The sequence below is a fragment of the Falco biarmicus genome, chromosome 2 (assembly GCF_023638135.1).
Source record: "Falco biarmicus isolate bFalBia1 chromosome 2, bFalBia1.pri, whole genome shotgun sequence".
NCBI classification, from domain to species: Eukaryota; Metazoa; Chordata; class Aves; order Falconiformes; family Falconidae; genus Falco; species Falco biarmicus.
This window is the reverse complement of record NC_079289.1, coordinates 12,023,227-12,042,809: the sequence shown is the minus strand read 5'-3', so window position 1 is coordinate 12,042,809 and position 19,583 is coordinate 12,023,227. Positions and strand designations below refer to the sequence as shown.

At 33.9% G+C, this 19,583-nt stretch overlaps 1 protein-coding gene across 1 annotated transcript in view; it reads right to left on the bottom strand.

Annotated features, from left to right (window-relative positions):
• DEUP1 (deuterosome assembly protein 1) overlaps nt 1-19,583 on the bottom strand; it is a 66,732-nt gene that overhangs the window by 39,716 nt on the left and 7,433 nt on the right. The window contains 9 exon segments of the mRNA XM_056328642.1: nt 73-159; nt 1,221-1,418; nt 2,982-3,087; nt 3,692-3,837; nt 6,796-6,976; nt 9,446-9,570; nt 12,510-12,644; nt 17,914-18,009; nt 19,330-19,501. Of these exon segments, the coding sequence (XP_056184617.1) occupies nt 73-159; nt 1,221-1,418; nt 2,982-3,087; nt 3,692-3,837; nt 6,796-6,976; nt 9,446-9,570; nt 12,510-12,644; nt 17,914-18,009; nt 19,330-19,501 (1,246 nt within the window).

The window sequence follows — 19,583 nt, the reverse complement described above, 5'->3', positions numbered from 1 at the left end:
CCATGATCTCAATCTACATTGAAAATACATATAAATAACTAATCTGTATATTGTAAAGATTAAAAAAATTACCATGCAACTTTTACACTCCTGGTTTTCTACCATCGCTTTCAAACGTGTGTTTTCAGATTTGATAACTTTGTATCGGAAATCCAATAACTAGGAAAAGATTAAATTCTTAGTTAAATACAAGAATGTTACTGTTAGCTTGAATTAACACTGAGTATGTATAGGTAATTTTATATGTATATATAATATATGTATAAAATTTTAATTTTACAAAATATACATTAAAAATTCTGAAACTAACTATAATACTTTTTTTTCAAAAACAGCAATACTAAAGCAAAAAGAAGTCTTAAACAATCTATACAAGATATAGAACTGCAATGCCTCTGATTTTATTTACATTTTTGAAAGAAGTAGTTACTTAGGAAAATAAGAGTTCACATCACATGCAATTATGAGATGCAAAGAGGGACAGATTTTTCAGTCCACTGAAACTGGACGAAATCCTAGTCATGAAGCCTAGGAACAATATCCACTCTTAGTGATACAGTAGGGAATATGGCCTGGTAAAGAGTGTCACACACTAGAAGATGTCTCTCATTTTCCCACACCAACTTTCCTATTAAAAGTATTAAATGGATCACAATTTTTAATATGCAGTGACCCTCTCAGAAAACCCAGAGATACCCTGAAACCTCTCAATATGAAGGTTTTCATATTTGATTTACAAAATTAAGAAATGAAGATAACATTTGTTTTTAAAACAAATTTGCCATTAAAAGACTGGTATCTGACAGTTTTCAGCTTTAAAATTACCAGAATTTTCTAAGCAGATTTGTAACGTTCTTGGAAAAGCTTTAAAAAAACCTGAAAAATTAGGAAACGTTCTAGATGATCTAATAAATGGTTCTAATGATAAAGAAGCGCATATATTAACAACAAACTGGAAGTTTTCAAGATCTTTTGCATGTTAAAATGGTAACTACATTTGATGGTCTGAATGAACTGCAATTTAGATTTACAATTGACATTTACTGGTGCTTTCTTGTTCCAGTATCAATTTGGCTGTTTTAGTAATACTTCACAGATATTACAGCACTGCTGATGAAAACTACAGCAAGAAATGTAAATGTCCTTTTTCACAGATAATGTATGTCATTATCAATAGTGTGGAGTAAAATGATCTAGGCTGGTTTTTCCTGCTTGCATACCTGTTGTTTTGTTAGCAATTTGTCTTTTATCTCTAACTCCATTTTTAACTGTCTTTCCAGAAGACTAGCTTTCTCCATGATAGTTGCTATAGTGATCTCCTTTTGATGAAGCTCTTCTGTCAGGTCAGAGATTTCTGTCTTCATTCTTTCCTGCTCAGAGCAATGGGACTGCTCCTCTTGATAAACATGGTTTCTTATCTGTAGCAAATATGTTTCAAAAAGAAAAAATGTGGTGCAGTAAATATGATTGCATCACTTGCTACATATCAGCGACTTCTTTTGGTGTTGCTTCCAAGGCACCAACTCTTCTAACAGAATCAGAAATTTTTGAGATTTTATAATAAAATGTCTTAATGAGTCAGTGCACATAGCTTTACTTATATTTACATCTTTTTGCAACCCTTCCCTTGTGCTTTCATTTGCCTATTTAATATTAGAAATGAACAAAATACAAGGCATTTAAATTAATATTTTTAAATAATGTAATAAAAATAATGTTAATTTTAGGAATTGGAATTTATGGCAAAGAATATCCAAGGAAATAGCCATTCAATAAACCTAATTTATTTATATTGCTCCTAAATTAATTCAGGTTTAAAATAAGTTTAATGCAGCCTAAATTAACTTAGAAGCAATATAAATACATCAATGTAGAGACTCTTTAATTAGAAACTATATTAGAAATAAAAAGTATATATGGTAAATCACTTCATGAGAATTTTTCCTGTCATTATATATAAAATTCAAAGTCAGGCTTTCTGCACTATCTCCTGTGCAGAGCTCTCCAAAGAACCAACACAAAGATCGTTTTCATAATCTTTCTACTATAACCAACAATTTAGTACCGATAGATTTTTTTATTAGGTAAGAAACAAAACTACAAAACCCAGCATAACAACCTTTGAACCCATTTCAATCATTGCTTGCAGTACTGTACACAATCAGTAACAGATGGCATTTCATTTTTATTTATGCAAACTACACAGAAATACTAGAATTGTAAACAAATACATGTAGATGCAAAAACCCTAAGAGCTAGATCACGACTCATGTGCCAAAATTGCTGCATCCAAGTCACCTGCATCCAATCAGAGGTATTCCTGCTTACATTGCTACTCAACAAAACCACAACATGCCTGTAAGAGGATTTCTGAGCATCCTCTACTCCCAAAGTGTTTTGGCCTGCCAAGCCATGTGCCATTCCACAGTGCCATGACATTACTGCTTGCACACAGCACTTCTGAAATATGTAATGCAATGTGATGCATCGTTCAAATTAAACAACACTGCCTTAGACTGTGCAGCAGGTGACTGATTAAGCTTAGCCTTGTGTGGGTACCTGCCATAGTGACTTGTATCAGTTGATCCATTAGTATGTCTTACATCTAAGACCACCTACAAACTACTACTTACTTCTTATAGCCTATTAATTACTCATAGCCTTGGAGAATTTATTACTTGCATGGTTTTATCTGAATCACAGTGAAGCTTAGGCTTGGTCTCTTCCATTATTTCAATGAAATAGCTAGCTCTGTTAGTGCACAGAAGCAGAATGTCAATTTTACAGCTGTACAACTACCTCTGGAAATGTAACCATATATGAAAACTTTTTCATGTATGAAAATTTCATGCTCTCCTAAACGCACAACTTATCCTCCTGCTCTCTTTTGTGTATGTACATACCCAAGGTCAGTACTTTGCTCTCTTCTGTGAATGCTATTTTGCAGCTCAGATCTGGAAATACTTAATAATATGAAATACCTTGTTTAGCTCTTCTTGTTGGTGTCCTTGGCTTTGTGCCAATAGTAATAACTCAGTGTTTTTATTTTCTGGTTGCTCAGTAAATTGTACACAAGATGACTGATGCCTTTAAATAAGACATAAACAAAACACGAAATAAGAACATTCCATAACCTTTACCTTACAGTATCCTCTCCACAGTTTTAAACTGTGGAAGACTTGCTTGCTTGCTGATGAAAAAAACCCCACAAAACAACCATAGATTTGGCCTAAACGAGATTGGATCTTGAGAGTTTTCTAGAGATTAAGGACAATGCAAATGCGTGCAGAAAGAATCCTGATGTCTCCTGTAGACTGGTATTTCATATAATCTCAAAGAGCTACAGTAGATTAGATAAATCATAAAAAGATTAATGTTTTACGCAAAGGAGGTTAGGGAAAATCTCAATCACACTACTTCCAAAGTATTTTAATGCCAAGAAAATGAAAGAGACTGTAAACATACAAATAGAAATGCATTGATTTGCAAGTATCTGAGCAGCATTAAAGCTTTTTAACAGAGCCAGCACCTACTGCCTGCAATCTCTTCATATATAATTGCCAATGAAAATGTTTATTCTAAAATTGTTTAGAAACTGGCATTTGACTCCAGAGTATTTTATTAAACAGACTTAACTTAAATCAAATATATGAAAGAAGTTAGTAGCTCAGAAGTACTTATTAATGCATACTTTATTTGAATTTCCTGCATATCTTTATTCTCTCTGATTTTCAATAATTCTGTAGGCAACTGTTGGCATTCCAGTTGTATCCTTCTCCAGAGAGCATCCCATGACTGCAGCTCACTTCTCATTTCTGAAAAGCCTGCCTCCATGTTCTAAAGAAACAAGCAAATATACGAATAGTTGAATAAAATTAGATAGCTCAAAATGCTGTATTATAATTTTATATTATAATTATATATTTTCAATACTGGTATAATTTGTATGAAAGGACATACATGCTTTTATTTTGAGTTTCATTTCTGAAAAAGGCATTGCTTTCATGTCAGTTCCTTCCTTTCTCCAGAAACGGCATCTAAAAATCAAATGCTGGATATTTTTTAGCTTTTGTGATGTACCCATTCATCTGTCTCTGAAACTATCCTAGGAAACATCATTCAGAAGTTCTTTATTCTACTAAATGCATCAAAAATACAGTTTGCTTGTTTCAGCAGGTTCTGTACCCTAAAGCATGCTTCACATGTAAGAATTAGGGCCATAAGTAACTTCATTTTCTATTTTCCTAACAACATTTCCAAATTTATAAGCTTGAAAACTACAAGGCTATAGAAAGGCAGGATTAGGAGCATGTCTTCATTAAACACTGCCTAGAAGCTTGGAGCAGATACACCTAGATATCTACTTAGATAAGGTGTGTGCTCCAAAACTAGTTCTATCTGCATGGAGTGAATTCCCTATTCAAATGAAAGTCACAAAGTTTTCAAACAGTCACAACAAGATTTTTCTTAGGGACACCACAAATCTTAGCTCTATTTTACCTTTAATTTCTGATTGGTAATGTGATAGACAACCTGAAGATACATATACATTTCACATCATAACATCCAAATTCCCCAAAAAATCAGAATTCCCTCAAAATATACTGAAAACATATTAAGAAAATAACTTGGAAATATAACCCACAAATAACAAAAGTAGCAATAATAATCAGATTCTTGCAATAATAATAATAATAATAATAAATAATAATAATAACAACAACAACAACAATATCCAGAGAATACTTATTTCCGCTCACCCAAAATCCAAAAGCATGTTCCAGATTAAAAAGAAAAAGGATTTCCTAAGGATGTTGATCCTTTGCCTTTAAAATTATTACACTAAAAGCACTAGCGTTTTTGGTAATTTCTTCATTTTATTTTAATATAGTTTCCATGTTTAAAAGCAAAAATAAAGCCTTTAAACTTTCAAAAGACAACTGGAATCCAGAAATGAAACCGCAAGCAAGGAACTTCAAAGGTTTATTTCCCTTAGAGCCTCATATGTGAATGACCTTCCTTCCAAGAAGCCTGTGGTTTTCCTCTGGCTGAATGGGCTGCTGAAGACAGATATGAAGCGCTTTTGCGTTTTTTATAGCATATATAGATTAATTCATCTTATCCTTTGTTAAATTAAGGCTGAGAGAGCTTTTTTAAACTCTGAAATGCAAGTCTGGGCATATTGAAGTGAAATAAAGCTTAATGAACTGTTAAAATTGTCTGCAAGACTTGCTTATGATCATCTTCATGACTTCAACATTGAAGAAATAGCCACAATTATTTTATAATATATGAATTTGGGGGAGGGTTATCCCTCTGACTTCATTCTAGGGTGGATAAGGGCAATGGATGCTGCACAACTGTGTGGTAGAACTCATACAATCTGCGGCAGACTGCAGTCATACATATTTACATAAATTGTATTTTCTTCTGTGAATTATAATAGCAGCAACAACGGCAGCTGCAGCTGCAGCTGCAATAATAACTGCAACAGAACTTCAAGTAAAGAATTTCACACATCACTTAAAAAAATAATTTAGATATGTACCACTTAGTATTTTAGAAAATATCTATTGCATCTAGTTTAGTTTAGAAAATATCTAATTCAATATAACTTTTTAATAGTTTGTTTCAAGCTGAAAACTACCAAATCCTCTCTTTTCTTCTGTGAAGTTTTGCTTCAACTAGCTTACCGTGTTCAATACAAAAAGCGAGTCTCAGAAATTTCCTGATCAGCTCCTGTTCTAATTCTACTCAAAGCTGTTTGTGGTAGGTTGACCCTTGCTGGATGCCAGGTGACCACTAGAGCCACTCGATCACTTCCCCTCCTCAGCTGGACAGGGGAGAGAAAATATAATGAAAAGCTTGTGGGTGGAGATAAGGACAGGGATGGATCACTCACCAATTACCATCACAGGCCAACACCTGAAAGCATCCTCCACCACATACATTAATTCCTATAGCGTACACTGCTTATGCAGTTAAAACTCTGCAAGGTTGTCTATAAACAGAAATAGATTATCTTTCTTCAGAAAAAGCTGAAGTTACTATAGGCCACTCAATATATTACTGAACCTTGAAGTGCTTACATACATAAGAAAATATACTAATTTGTATATGTTATATATATATAAAAAAGCAACAAGAATCTCATTCCAGATCCGTTTCAAAAATAGCTAATAAAAAAGGCTGTAAAGACCTTGTATTATCTCAATCTTGTCAGAACTCATATATCTTGACCAAAAGAAGAGGCCTAAATGGTTGTCTTCATAGATCAGTGCTATGCTGAAAACCGGAAAACTAGGGATAAGATAAAACCTGATGGTTCTTCACTTGGTTGGCGACTTCAAAATTAATTGACTGCAAAATCTTCTTTCAATAATAATAAAGGATACCATACACTTTTCTTTATAATTATTTACTAGCTATATGGCACAGTACACAAGCTGTAAATCAGATAAGGAGACCTCATAGAAGTAATTTATATACAAGGAACCAAGTGAACTAGGCTAAGTTCTTGTCGATGCTACAGATACAGGAAAGTTGTAATACCCTAGATAAACAGACAAGAACAAAAGTTACTACTGCATATCAAACATTTATGTTTTCTCTTTAAGTGTTACTCAAAAAATTGTACTGCTCACAGCTCGTTCTGTGTTCTTGCAAAGAGTATACCTGATGTACATATCTTTTAGATTGGCTTCTCAGTAAAGCTTTTTGAAGTATACTCCTAAGTAATTAATTATCCAACATTAATTCCACAGTTGTCATGAAAAGAACCCCAACTATTACTACCTGGAACTGGTTTTGGTACATTTTTAGAACCTCTCGGAGTTTCAGATTTTCCTCTTCCAGTTTATTCTTGTTTATTGCCATTTCATTCACAGTTGCCTTTAGGTTTTCAATAATCAGCTCATCCTTTTCACTGTTGGGATGGCCATAAGTAATCACCTCTTCTTGGTTTTGTTTCTTATTGCTTATTTGGAATTGGTAATTCTGGGTCTGCTTCTATAAAACAAGAAAATCTTTTAAGTGAAATTCAATAATTACTTGTAAATTGCTAGGACCAAACCATTACTCCTAAAATCCTAAAGCTATTTCCATCTACACCAGGATTTGCTTAGAAAAAATGGCACAACTGGAATAGTTTGCATTACTTCTCTAAAGGATATTTCGGGTTTTTTAAGCCTCATATTCCTGCCCTCCATAAAAAATGCTTCAGAAACTTTCAAGGACACAGAATTTTTTCAAGGATGTTTCTCCTCTGCTGTGTATTTCCCTAGCACTTATTGTTAATTAGCCTCAAATATGAGAAAGATGATTATGATGACCTACTCAAAGCAGTTACCTATACAAAACAATTTGAGAGAAATGTTCTTTGATTCATCGAACTCAGTAGGAGTTGTGTGTGTGTGTGCCTCAGGGAAGATACTAACCTTTGACTAGAAGGCCAGCATTACGTAGTTCCTGTATAAAGAGCTCAGTTACTACAGGAACTGTACTTTGATATCATTATCCTTAAACTTGGGGAAGAATCTTTTGAACATTCTGCAGTTCCATAATCTATTCAGTTTCTTGTACTAATTAAAATCTAAAATGAAAACTTCAGAAGATTGGTATTGCCAGTATTTGTGAATTCACAAGCATCATGAAGAAACATAATTACTATAGTAACTGGTTTTGCTGTTCAAAAACCTATCAACATGGATCCCTCTACTGGGAGATTAACAAGCAGCAGTAATCTTTCACAACATTGAGAATTAGCTGAAAAACGACAACAAAATATAACCTGGAAAACATCTATCATGTGCAGAGATCAAGTTGAGCAAGAAAATGTATATTAAAAATAAAAAGGGTTACAAATACCATATTTCATTGACAAGGGCTGCAAAAACGCATGCTTGAGATGGCTTTTGATGTCATTGACTGTGTTCCTAGAATTTGTGTTGGCTGAACACCTAAGTAGAACTGACCACTGGCTGCATATCAAATAAGAAGCTAAAAGAAATCTGCAGATAAGTTTCGTTTCCATAGATAACAAATTAAGGTCCCTTTGACATCTAAGTTATGGAGTTTCACATACCAAAATGTTAAAGCAACCTGTCAAAAATATAGTGCAAGACTCCAGCTGGAAATCAAAGATCTCACAAAAGAGGAATTTGAGACAAAGACACAGGACCAGTTAATGCTTTTGAAACAGTTAAGGGGTAATAGTCCATCAGACTGCTATTTAGTAAATTAGTCAGTGTGATGTTACAGTTGTGAAGAAAATTGTCTTCAAAGGAAGTTCATTGATGGCAGTGAAAGCCTCAACAGAAAAAGGTGAATGATCACCTTGAGTACTCTATTTTGACTTGTCTAACTGTATGATCAACATGCATCAGTCAGTAGTTTCATCTAGTCAAAGCTTTGGGTTTTTTAACACCTTTGTATGGAAGTTCAATAGTTGCAATATAATGCTTCAAGCATCTAAACCCAAAACTTAACAATCATCATTGGAAACTCTGGATACGGGTAAAGAGTCTCATAGGCATTGTTAAGAGTCTTTTACTAGATTAAGATCCTGTGAGCTTAGTAACAGTGGAAAAGGGGATTACCAGTCAGCAACGTAACTGGCTTCACCTTACTTCATTTTCTAGCTGTATTCTAGCCCAGTTAATTTTTAAGTTATCTTCTTTTTTTTTTTTTTTTTTTTTTTGAGCAGGACAGGTCATCAAGACATCATTAAATCAATATTTTGTTCTGGATTGGAAGGAATTAAAAAAATTAAAAAAATCCTAGATCAATAGGCTATATATAAAAAAAATAATAAGCAAATTGACAAGTGAAAAAGAATCACAAAGTCAACTAAAGACTGAATGGTAACTTGAAAGCTGAAAAATATGATAAAAAAGGAATAAGTGATCCAACAAATAACTTCAAGTGTGATTATGGAGTGCACATAGAAATTAATTTTTCTGCGTAGATTATATTAATGTATATTTATGATCTTCAAAAAGATGAGTGATATCTTATATTTGAGGAAACTACATTTGAGTCAACATAGTAATGATGTACCACTTATTTGGAAAGATACTTTTCAATAAATTGTCATCATGATTAATTGCATATTAGTAAATAGCATAGATGATAAAAGTATCTCCAGAGTATACTTAAACAGTAAAAAGGAGCAGTGCTTTTTGCAGGTTTTTTTATCAGATGTATTGTAATGTTCATCATGATACTTATTTTCTCATTTTCATTAGAAAAATATTAAAATAAAAATAACTGTATGTATCACTAGATCTTTCAGTATGTGTTTGCCTTACCTAAAAAACAATGTGTTCACTACAATATCGATGTATTGTCAGATTCACTATAAGTTTAGTGGTGTTCAGATTTTTAAAATTAAGTTAATCAGCTGCAGCTGAGCTAACAGCTCATTTTCTTCCTAAAGCAGGAAGACAGGCATTTTACCTGAAATAAATGACATTTCTCGGACAGTAATTTTTGTTGACCATCTAAATAAATGAGATGATTTTGGCAGATTGTCCCCTTCTTATCCCATTCTCTTGATTTTGCCTTAAATTCCTGAAAGACAGCAAAACAAAGCTAGTAAACACAGGGAAAATAACTTTATATAAAAATCCTTAATCTAAATAACTTTTAAATTTGTATAGTTCTAAGAAAAATTTCATTCTTTAATTAATACATAATCTTTCCATAATTTGGGGAAGAAGAAAAAAAGAACAGTTATATAAATCAGCCATGCAGTCATCTCCACCAGAAAAAATCCAGTCTTAAGGGCTGTTTATCTGAAAAAATGGGTGGTAAACATACTCACTGAATAAAAATGATAAAATATTTTGAATCACTTCCATTGCTGTAGATTTTAGAGTTATGACTATAAAACAATGATCTTATAGGAGGATAGTTCCTGTAAATTTAAAGCTATATCAGTGTCAAGTAGAGTAATCAGCAGGGAATCAAATCCTTAATATTCAGAAGAATTTTTTGAGTGGTTTTTTCCCCCCTCCCCTTTTTTTTTTTTTAACAAATGGGACAGCAGCTACTGTGAACAAATTTTACTTCCTGCTCTCTTTACAATTTCTACTTCTGGTTCTGAGTTCACCTAGTTTAAAAAAAAAACAAACTTGCCTAACAAATTCTGTCACATTAGATTTATCTAATACTGATTTTGTATTTCCATTTATAGTGTATTTGAATTTGCTCTTAAATCATACCAGAGCTTATATGTTCACAACTAGACCTTAAAGGCAGTATCCTTGAAAACAAGTAGGACTCCAGTTACTAGAGCTCTCGCTCTTTTAGTTTGAAGAGTTAGCAAAGTAACAGAATACTGTTTTATACAGTGAAAACTGTAACACTTATAAGCTGTTATGAGAATTTCCTTTTTCACAATCAAAATGTTGGTTCCAACAGTTAAATGATTTTTTATAATTATCCTAAAATGGTATATTCCCCAAATTTTAAAAAATAAGCTTTTATGTGCTACTGAAATAAAATTGAATGCTTTCCAACATAGATTAATACAAATCTTCTCTTACAGCTTTCCTAATATCTGCTTTGGCATTTTAAACCAATAAACATCTTCCCATTTTACAAAATGTGATACAAATGGATTTTCAGACTACTTAATGAGGACTGCAGGTTCAAGGCCTTACTAAAGTGCTGCTGAGCTTAGATTTTCAATACAGTAATTATTTCCTGAATACTAGAATTTGCTGAATATATTCTAAGCACTCATTTTTCATACTGCATAATTAATCAAATTATAGCATTGTGTTACATTATTTTCACATTTTAATTTTGAATAAGGTTATTCTCAAATTGGCTGGATCAGACAGTTTCACAGTAGTGATATAGTTAGTCAACGATAGATATATAACCCATTTATTATTCTTGTAGTAGCAGATGTTGGCAGCTACGCTGCAGTCCAAAGCATAGGAGCTTTTCTGATGGTAAGGACTCTTCCATGTGGAAAAGACAGCAACATTATGCAGAGTTAGGATGTGCCTAGGATGTGTCCGGTTACGTAGGTACAGTCACCTGAAGGTTGCAGAAGTTAATACAGAAGATAGGCAAGTCCAAAATAAAGATCCTGAAAGTACTTAAAATGTACCAGGCATTAACGTTCTGATTGTAAAGTTCTCAAAGTGTCTAAATCATCTACATCATAAATCTACATAAAATCTACACCATAAACCTGTAAGCCTTCACAATGCTTAGCAGCTAGGCAACTAGCTCACACTTTCAAGTGACATCTCCCTACAGGACCCTGTTTAGTAAATACTCAAAGCACACACCATGTGATCACGCTCTTCAGAAAGGAAGGCCAGAGAAAATGTGAATTTTTTTTGTGATCCCTCAATGCTTCATCAGAATAGTGGTTAGACTGTTCTCCCCATATGTGGAAGACTCAGTTTAATAATCTTCCTTCCAGACAGAATCTGAACCATAATCTTCCCATGTTCATTTTCTACCTAACAAACATTATTTTTCAACAGGCTTTTGAATTTTTCCTTTTGAAGTTGTTTCACTTTGCACAGGATACCAGCAAATTTATGGAATAAGTAAAAAAGAAGGAGCAAAAATTAGCACAGCTAGAGATTATATCACTCAGTTCTAAGAAATGAGACTGGATATCAGTTTTTGCAACAGGCATATAGCCAGAAGAATATCTGGGGAGAAGCCACCACTTGGAGGCACATTCTCTATGCTAGTTCTCTGTGCTGGCTAACCCTCCTGCTGGCCCAATAAATATTTGATTATTCCACAGATCATAAAGCAACATCTAACTCTGAGAAGTCAAGGCTGGAACTTATGATTAGAAATCAGTATCTTCCTGTATCCAGGAATAATTCAGCTAAAATCCATTCTGTGCCCAGAGGGATAGGGAATATGACTGAATCCTCCTCAATGTCTCATATTATCTAGTCCTCCCCTCAGTATGCTGGATTCTGTGGAATTTATTTTTAAGAGCTTAATCCTTCCTCATGCATTACCTAGGCCTAGGGAAACTAGGCACTGAGGTCAAGGTTGCAGCTTCCCTCAGGCACATGGGTGCTGGCAACATATGTGTGTAACAAGCAATTTTCCAGTCCTATAATCTTTTTCTATCTAGTCCTACATGGTCAAAATTGCCCTGAGGTCTATAAAACTTGAATTAATAGTAGGTATTATGTGATAGTATCCTGCATATGTAAAAGGTCTCATGCCTCTAGAGATTATATTATCCAGTATACATATATTAATCAGGAAAAAAGTAAAATCTATTTACAGTTACTCTTATGAAGAAAATTATCTATATTAACTCACCAAACTATAAACACCCTAATAAAACTTGGATAAAAGAAAAACCTGAACATTAAACTATGCACCTTTTCTTGCCAGAGCAAGAAAATTATATGATTTTTGTAGAATTATCATGGAATTATAGTTTACAACTGTAAAACAAATTAGTTCTAAAAGAATATTAAAATTAGAATATAATAACAAAGCATTCTTACCTCAAATTTCTTACAGAAATTGCTCAGTTCAGATGGTGTCTCTAGACTTTCTTCATATTTTTCTCTAATTTCAACTGTTTTTTCTTTTAACTGATATGACTGTAGCTTTTCATAACTATGTGTCAACTCTGAAAACTAAAAAGGAAAGCAGAGTTGAATATGCAGAATTTATCAAAGATGACCATGTGGACAAACTTTTCTTTAGACTACAATTGCCAACTGCAGCTTCAGCATTCTAAATAATTAATGTAACAAAGAATAAATTAATAAAGTAATTTTATTAGAGATAATCAAGACTAAGCTTTCATACAAATGTTAACTAACTGTTCAAATGGGTTCATTTGACAGCTACTTAATTCTGCTGAAGTTCTTTATGGCACTGCTACCCATAGTGTCATTTCCTCTACAATGTTTATATGAAATGTTCTATACTTGTTTACTGCCATCTTGTGTTGACATTTTTAAAGGGTGCTTCACTAGCCAGAATGAAAGATTATCATTAATGCATTTTAATCTTGCATATTTCTTTTCTATCATGAAAATTATTGAAACATCAGGTGTGTAATGATTGCATTCTTCTGAAAACCTTAAGTACCAAAAAGTGTCTATGAGAATTAGACACTAAATACTGTTCTGCCTATTGATCTTACCATGAAAGTGTGACTTAGGAGTCAAAGTCAGAGAAGGGAAGGTACTAGCAGAAGTACCAGCCTTTCCAGAAGAAAACAGTCTCTTCAGAAAAATGGCCAATCTGAACAACAGTTAGCTATACTACACAAGGAAAGGGGCTAGTGGCCATTAAGAGGTTTGATGCAGCAAACTGACATTGTCTGGTACAGCTATGTACATCTGGTTTCAAAAAAAAAAAAAAGAAAAGAAAGAAAGAAAGAACCCAAGGATATTGTCAAAGGAAATCCTAAAAATATGGTCTTGAGGGAAGCTGAGGGAAAGAACTTTGTAAAGAACGTTGAGCAGAACAGAAGCTTACAACTATCATGTCTCTTGGTTTGTTTCTTTACATTCAGGTATATATGACTTAAAAATTTCTGACTATAACATAAAGTTCTTTGTCTAACCAAACAAAATCCATAAATCTTATATTTTTGTTAACTGCTCAAGTGAACTACTGTCTGGAAAAAAAAAATAGTTCCAAGGAAGTAATTGGAGAAGGAATGGAATCCTATTGAACCAACATGGAATGAGCGATTGAGGTCTCTGCAGATAACAAAGATGGCCAAAGAAGTCCAGAAAAGATATGGAATAGGAAGTGGAGTTAAAAAAGAATCTGGAAACTTCACAGAGACATCTGAGATGATTTTGAGAACTCATAATATAGAACACCAAAAAAGAATTGAAAACATGACCAGAAGATAGATTGCCCTAGACAAGAAAGTTTCGTGAAATGGTGACATACAGGGATAGATTTGACCAACTTGGAATTTCTGAACAGAAATCCTGTGACCTGGACTTACAAAGCTGAGATTTCATCTTCAAAACAAAATCAAAACCCTTGCAGAGAAGCTGCCTACATTTGAAATGGACCTTGCCAGAGTTAAGATAAAATATTTAAAACAGGTCATTGTTTTCACACTCAAACAACATGGAACTCATTGTCTTTGGAAGAAAGATATAATTTTTCAAATAACAGGAGTGTTGCTCTTGAATATATTATGGCATATGTGAATTGCCTGGGAAGAGCAAACTCAGATGAAGACAGGTATTAGACTGTTCATGCTAAAAAGGCTAGGAAACATAGGATCCAACACTTCAGTGAATCAGTTTAAAATGGAACAGAATGGCCAAAATGAGAAAATTTAGTTTAAATATTAGAATTATTTAATGAAAGTAGGATATTTCAGACAGATTATAGTCTGGATGTTATCATGACTGGAACTAGAACAAAACTTTGTTGTTCTATTTGCTTGTTGAGTAAGTATTTAAAAAGATGATGCATTTGGCATTTTAGTGAGTTCTGGGGTAGAATACATCTAAGTTTAGATTTCTGAAAGTTAGACATCCAAGCCTGAGTTACTTTGCATTAGAAAAGGCTGCCTTCAAATGCTTAGTCATTTCAGCTATCTTAAATTCTCATCATACACTGACATGAATTATATTCTAGGGGTGTCCATTTCCCTCTGTTGATTCTAAAGGGAGCCAGAGGTAGCTCTGACATAGCCATCTAGCTTTTAAATGTCAGAGTGAGGCAAATCATTACCAAAGTGCTTTGAGCAAGAATGGATTCTGTCATTTTCAAAATGAGAATAACTACTAAACATTTAAATAGGAAAAAAGAAAGGAAAAAAATAATGAAGTTGAATGAACCCCTAAAGTTTTGCTGTTTAATTATGACAAAATGTTGTACATTTGAATGAGTGCAGCAGTGTGGCCTAAGGGTTTCAGGTTACCTATCAGGAATCATTTGCCCAATACAAGAAGAATACAGGTTCTACTGCATTCAACCGGCACGCAATCAATTCAGTGGGAATGTTGCTCATTGAACAGCGACTTTCATCATTGGCAAGGGTAAATAGCACTGAGGACCACAGAAGCAATATATTAGAGAGAAATTTGTTCTGAATAGCCTAACATTCTGAGAGTTAGAAAAATTGATCCTTTCTATTTCTACCAAGATTAGGAAGGAACAAAAACTGGGAGGGATTTTAAGAATAACTCTGCAGAGAAAGATACAATGCTACTGGTAAATAGTAACACACCATTTGTGCAAAACTAAATTGTAGCTCTTAAGGTACAGTGCAGAAGGAAGTATAACTTTCAAGTGAGGGTAAGAACCAAAAGAAGGGAGACAAAGGAGATAAGGCAAAGATTAATACTGTCAGGGAAGCTCTATATTTCAGATATGAGTTTGTGCAGCTGAGAATTGGGTAAATTGAAGTCTTTCTGTTGTAAAGACTGCAGTATGGTAACTTAAGAAAGAAACTCAATAAGGAGAAGTGGAAAAAGGTAGGGGAGCAGGGTGGGATAGTCTTATTGTCTAGCGTAGGTGCTTGGAATTGTTCTGATGGCAAATCTGTTTATCACATAGAATATCTAGGCAGGCCTCCTAACTTAAGCATTTACCAGTTTACTTCTTTCATCAGTGTGTACTGGATGGATATTTCATGAAGAAATATGGTTTGGTGAAAGAAGATGAATGAGAATTGGAAAATAAAATGCAAATAGCATCAGTGCTGGAACCTTTGGTAAAATAAAAAGGATGACTGAGAGTGAAGGAAGTGTTTGGAGACAAAGACTGGGAAAGTGATGTATATTCTTAAGAGCTAGAAGTCCAAACGTCTTGCATAAACATAAAAGAAGAAACAATCAGGAAACTCAAAGAAAGGTTAGGTAGTCTGAGTGGCAACTGTAAAGGAGAATCTTGACAAGAAGTATAGCCAGGTTTACAGGGAGACAGCTTGTAGGAAGTGTCAGATTCTTTAAAAAAAAACAACCACAAAGAAAAAACATACTGTGTTTGAAAGGACTTGCAGGGTAACTAACAACTTCAGAATCAAAATCTATGAAAAATGGTCTGGAGTTTCAATTTCAGAAAGTTCAGTTTCAGTGAAGATCTTAGCAACAACATGTAACATAAAACCAGTCATTTTCAGCATGTGATAAAAAAAATTAAGATGCGAAAAATATTGCAGCAATTGTGAAAAAAGATGAGAAAAGAGAAGTCTGCTATATTTTGGGCGCTAGTTCTGCTCTGCTAAAAATACCTTACAACTTATACATAAAAAGTTACACTGTTTTTCATTGTATGATATTTATTTTCTCAGTAATCATGCCAAAATGATGTTTCTTTTTCTGTAATTTGTGTAAATTATAAAAAAGTTTTTGTTTCTAGCTACTTTCTCAAATGATTAAAAGTGTTAATTACATATCATTTTTCACATATAAAAGAAAAAATAAACTAAACACAACATAACCTTAAAAATAAGTTATAAATTTGTTCATTTGATGGATTTGGGTGGTAAGTGTAACCACCTCTAAATGAAAATAATGATATCCAATCTAGCAATCCAAGATGACTTTAGTATAACTGTGATGAGTGGAAATTTGAAATTGTAACACTAAATCTCTGGTAGGAAAATCGAGTGAAGGAAACAGTAGAATAGTAGGAAAACCAGTTGAATTGTGTATGTTAACTTGTTAAAATCAGAGAAACAGAATAGACTGAAGTTCGCTAAGAATTAAGAGTCACGATTGAAGTGGGAAATAATGAAGCAACAAAAATACAAGCACAACACAAACACAGGCAAATAGAATCATAGAATCATAGAATGGTTTGGGTTGGAAGGAACCTTTAAAGATCATCCTCCTTCAACACTCCTGACACGGGCAGGAACACCTCCCACTAGACCAGGTTGCTCAAAGCCCCATCCAGCCTGGCCTTGGAACACTTCCAGGAATGGGACATCCACAGCTTCTCTGGGCGACCTGTGCCAGTCTATCACCACCCCCATGGAAAAAAGTATTATTCCTTATGTACAATCTAAATCTACTGGTTTTCAGTTTAAAACCTTTGCCCCTCCTGTTACTACAGGCCCTGGTAAAAAATCTCTCTCCATCTTTCTCATAAGCCCCCTTTAAATACTGAAAGGCTGCTATAAGGTCTCCTGGGAGCCTTTTCTTCCACAGGCTGAACAACCCCAACTCTCTCAGCCTGTCCTCACAGGAGAGGTGCTCCAACCTATGACCATTTTCATGGCCCTTCTCTGGACCTGCTCCAACAGGTCCATGTCTTTCTTGTACTGGGGACCCCAGAGCTGGGTGCAGTACTCCAGGTGGGGTCTCAGCAGAGCAGAGCAGAAAGGGAGAATTGCCTCCTTCTACCGGCTGGCCATGCTTCTTTTTAGGCAGCCCAGGATACGGCTGGCTTTCTGGGCTGCAAGCACACTCTAAAATAAATAAAGCCAAACCAAATTCCCAGTATCAATAATACAGGTTACTCTAGTTTTGATAATATGTTCACTTATGGAAAGCTATCAGACCACCTTAATAATCCCTGCTAATCAGGCAAACTGAAACCAGAAAAACTTATTGTAAAGCCATGGTGATAACAGTTTAAGTCTTAAAATTCCTCATCTGCATCAGAGTCTTACCAGCATGAATCTAATTATCTATTTCACTTATTTACCAAGCTTTTAGTTTATTAGTCTAAAGTCAGGAAATCAAGTATCTGTCTTATTAACAGATGTCACAATCACATCAAAAACCATCCAAAGAGTTTGGACATGGCAGTACAGAAATGATAATAGAGCCTGGTAGGAAGCTGTAGTCACCATCATTTGTATGATATGATTCATCTTTCCCAAATCCATAAAGGTACATCTATACTATTAGGCATGTATAAGCTCTTTATACTGGAATCATAAAACACTAAACCCGACATTTTTCTTACTTGAGATTTCAGTGCTTGAAGCTGAGTTTCATACTTCTGAGCCATTTCATATTTAGTTTTCTGTAAGTCTTCCAGTTTCTGTTGAAGTAGTCCCACCTATAGTTAGAACAAGCATTGAATTTTACTTTTTCTGAAGCTATCCAAAATATGTCATTTTTGTAATAGTAATTTGAAACTTTGAAAGAAGACCATTATTTAAAGATAAATATTAAAAATACATATTCATTCAGTAACTTAATAATAAAACAGGATACCACAAACCCAGATTGTTTCAACATTAAGTTAGGGATTTTATACCAAAAAAATCTCATAGTACGCTTATGTTATGATTTAATGATAATACTGTAAGAGTCCATCTTGAAAGGCCATTTAATGAAAGCTTTTCTGACCCAAGTATATAAATGAACTGCTGTGCCACATTGTGAAAATTTCACTTGAATGGCTTATATAACAATATATATGACTTTCAGCTACTTATGTACAAATTAGCAGGAGACTGCAGACTTATTTCAGCTCCCTAAGTACAGTGTCATTTGAGGTATCTTGAATTATCTGAGTTTCACAGGGATCTGAGAAATATAACAAAGAGCATACATGACACTGATGTTTTTCTGGAGGGGCAGCTGGAAGCTAGGTAGAATATGCTAAAATATTTCTCTGTACAGGCAAATGAATTGATGCTTTAAGGATTGGCTAGCTGAATCATTCTCTTGGCTCCCCTGGCTGCAACGACTAAAAGCAAGTTTCTAATTGCTCTTTTTCAAAATTCTCACTGGCAGTTTAGACACCTAGCTCACACAAGCATGCCCATGTGTAAACACCTAACTTCACATCTTGAACTAGGACTGAACGCTGTGCTAGAATTTACTAATGTTTCTGAATGAATATTCAGCAGACAAGACTGTGAAGTATGGACAACATCAAGTACGCTGGGGCTTTCAGTGTGATAAGCAAGTCTAGAGTGGTAATACAATTCAAATCTTCACTACTAATAATGGAATTATCACACAAAGACAGCATATCATATAAAATGATAAAAATCAGGTATAAGCAGGAATTACAAAGATATAATTATGTGAAATTCTTTGAACTGTACATTTCCATTTAAAATTTCTGATTAAACTAGATGTATTGGCATTTAAAAAATAAAATTATCTTTTTATAGCTAAACTGAGAATATTTAGGCTTTAAGGAAATAGAAGAAATACGAGACTTTCAATGACATTTTTACAATCACTTTTCAGAACAGAAGCACACTTTAAAACAAAACACTAAGGACAATTAGTGACCTTCAAAAGGTGTTTGGTGTTTGTACATGACAGAACGAACAGGTCTCCTTACAGAGCATTTAAAGCATACTATTAACTAACTGCCAGAATAAATACTTTCTTTACAGAACGTGATATTTTTAAATACCTCTTGACCTTTTTGATGCAGTTTGCTTTGGGCACTTGCTAATTCTTGATCGCAGATATCCATCTTTGCTTCTAAAGCTTTCATCTTCCTTTCCCATTCCACTTTCTTGCTATTTACCATGATATCAATTTGATGCACTAATTCCTGAATTTCAGCTTCATACGGAGAAGCTCTAATAACATAAAAAGAAGAGATTTATATTTTCAATTTTTTTAAAAAAAACAATAAGGGATCAAAAAAGAATATTTACATTG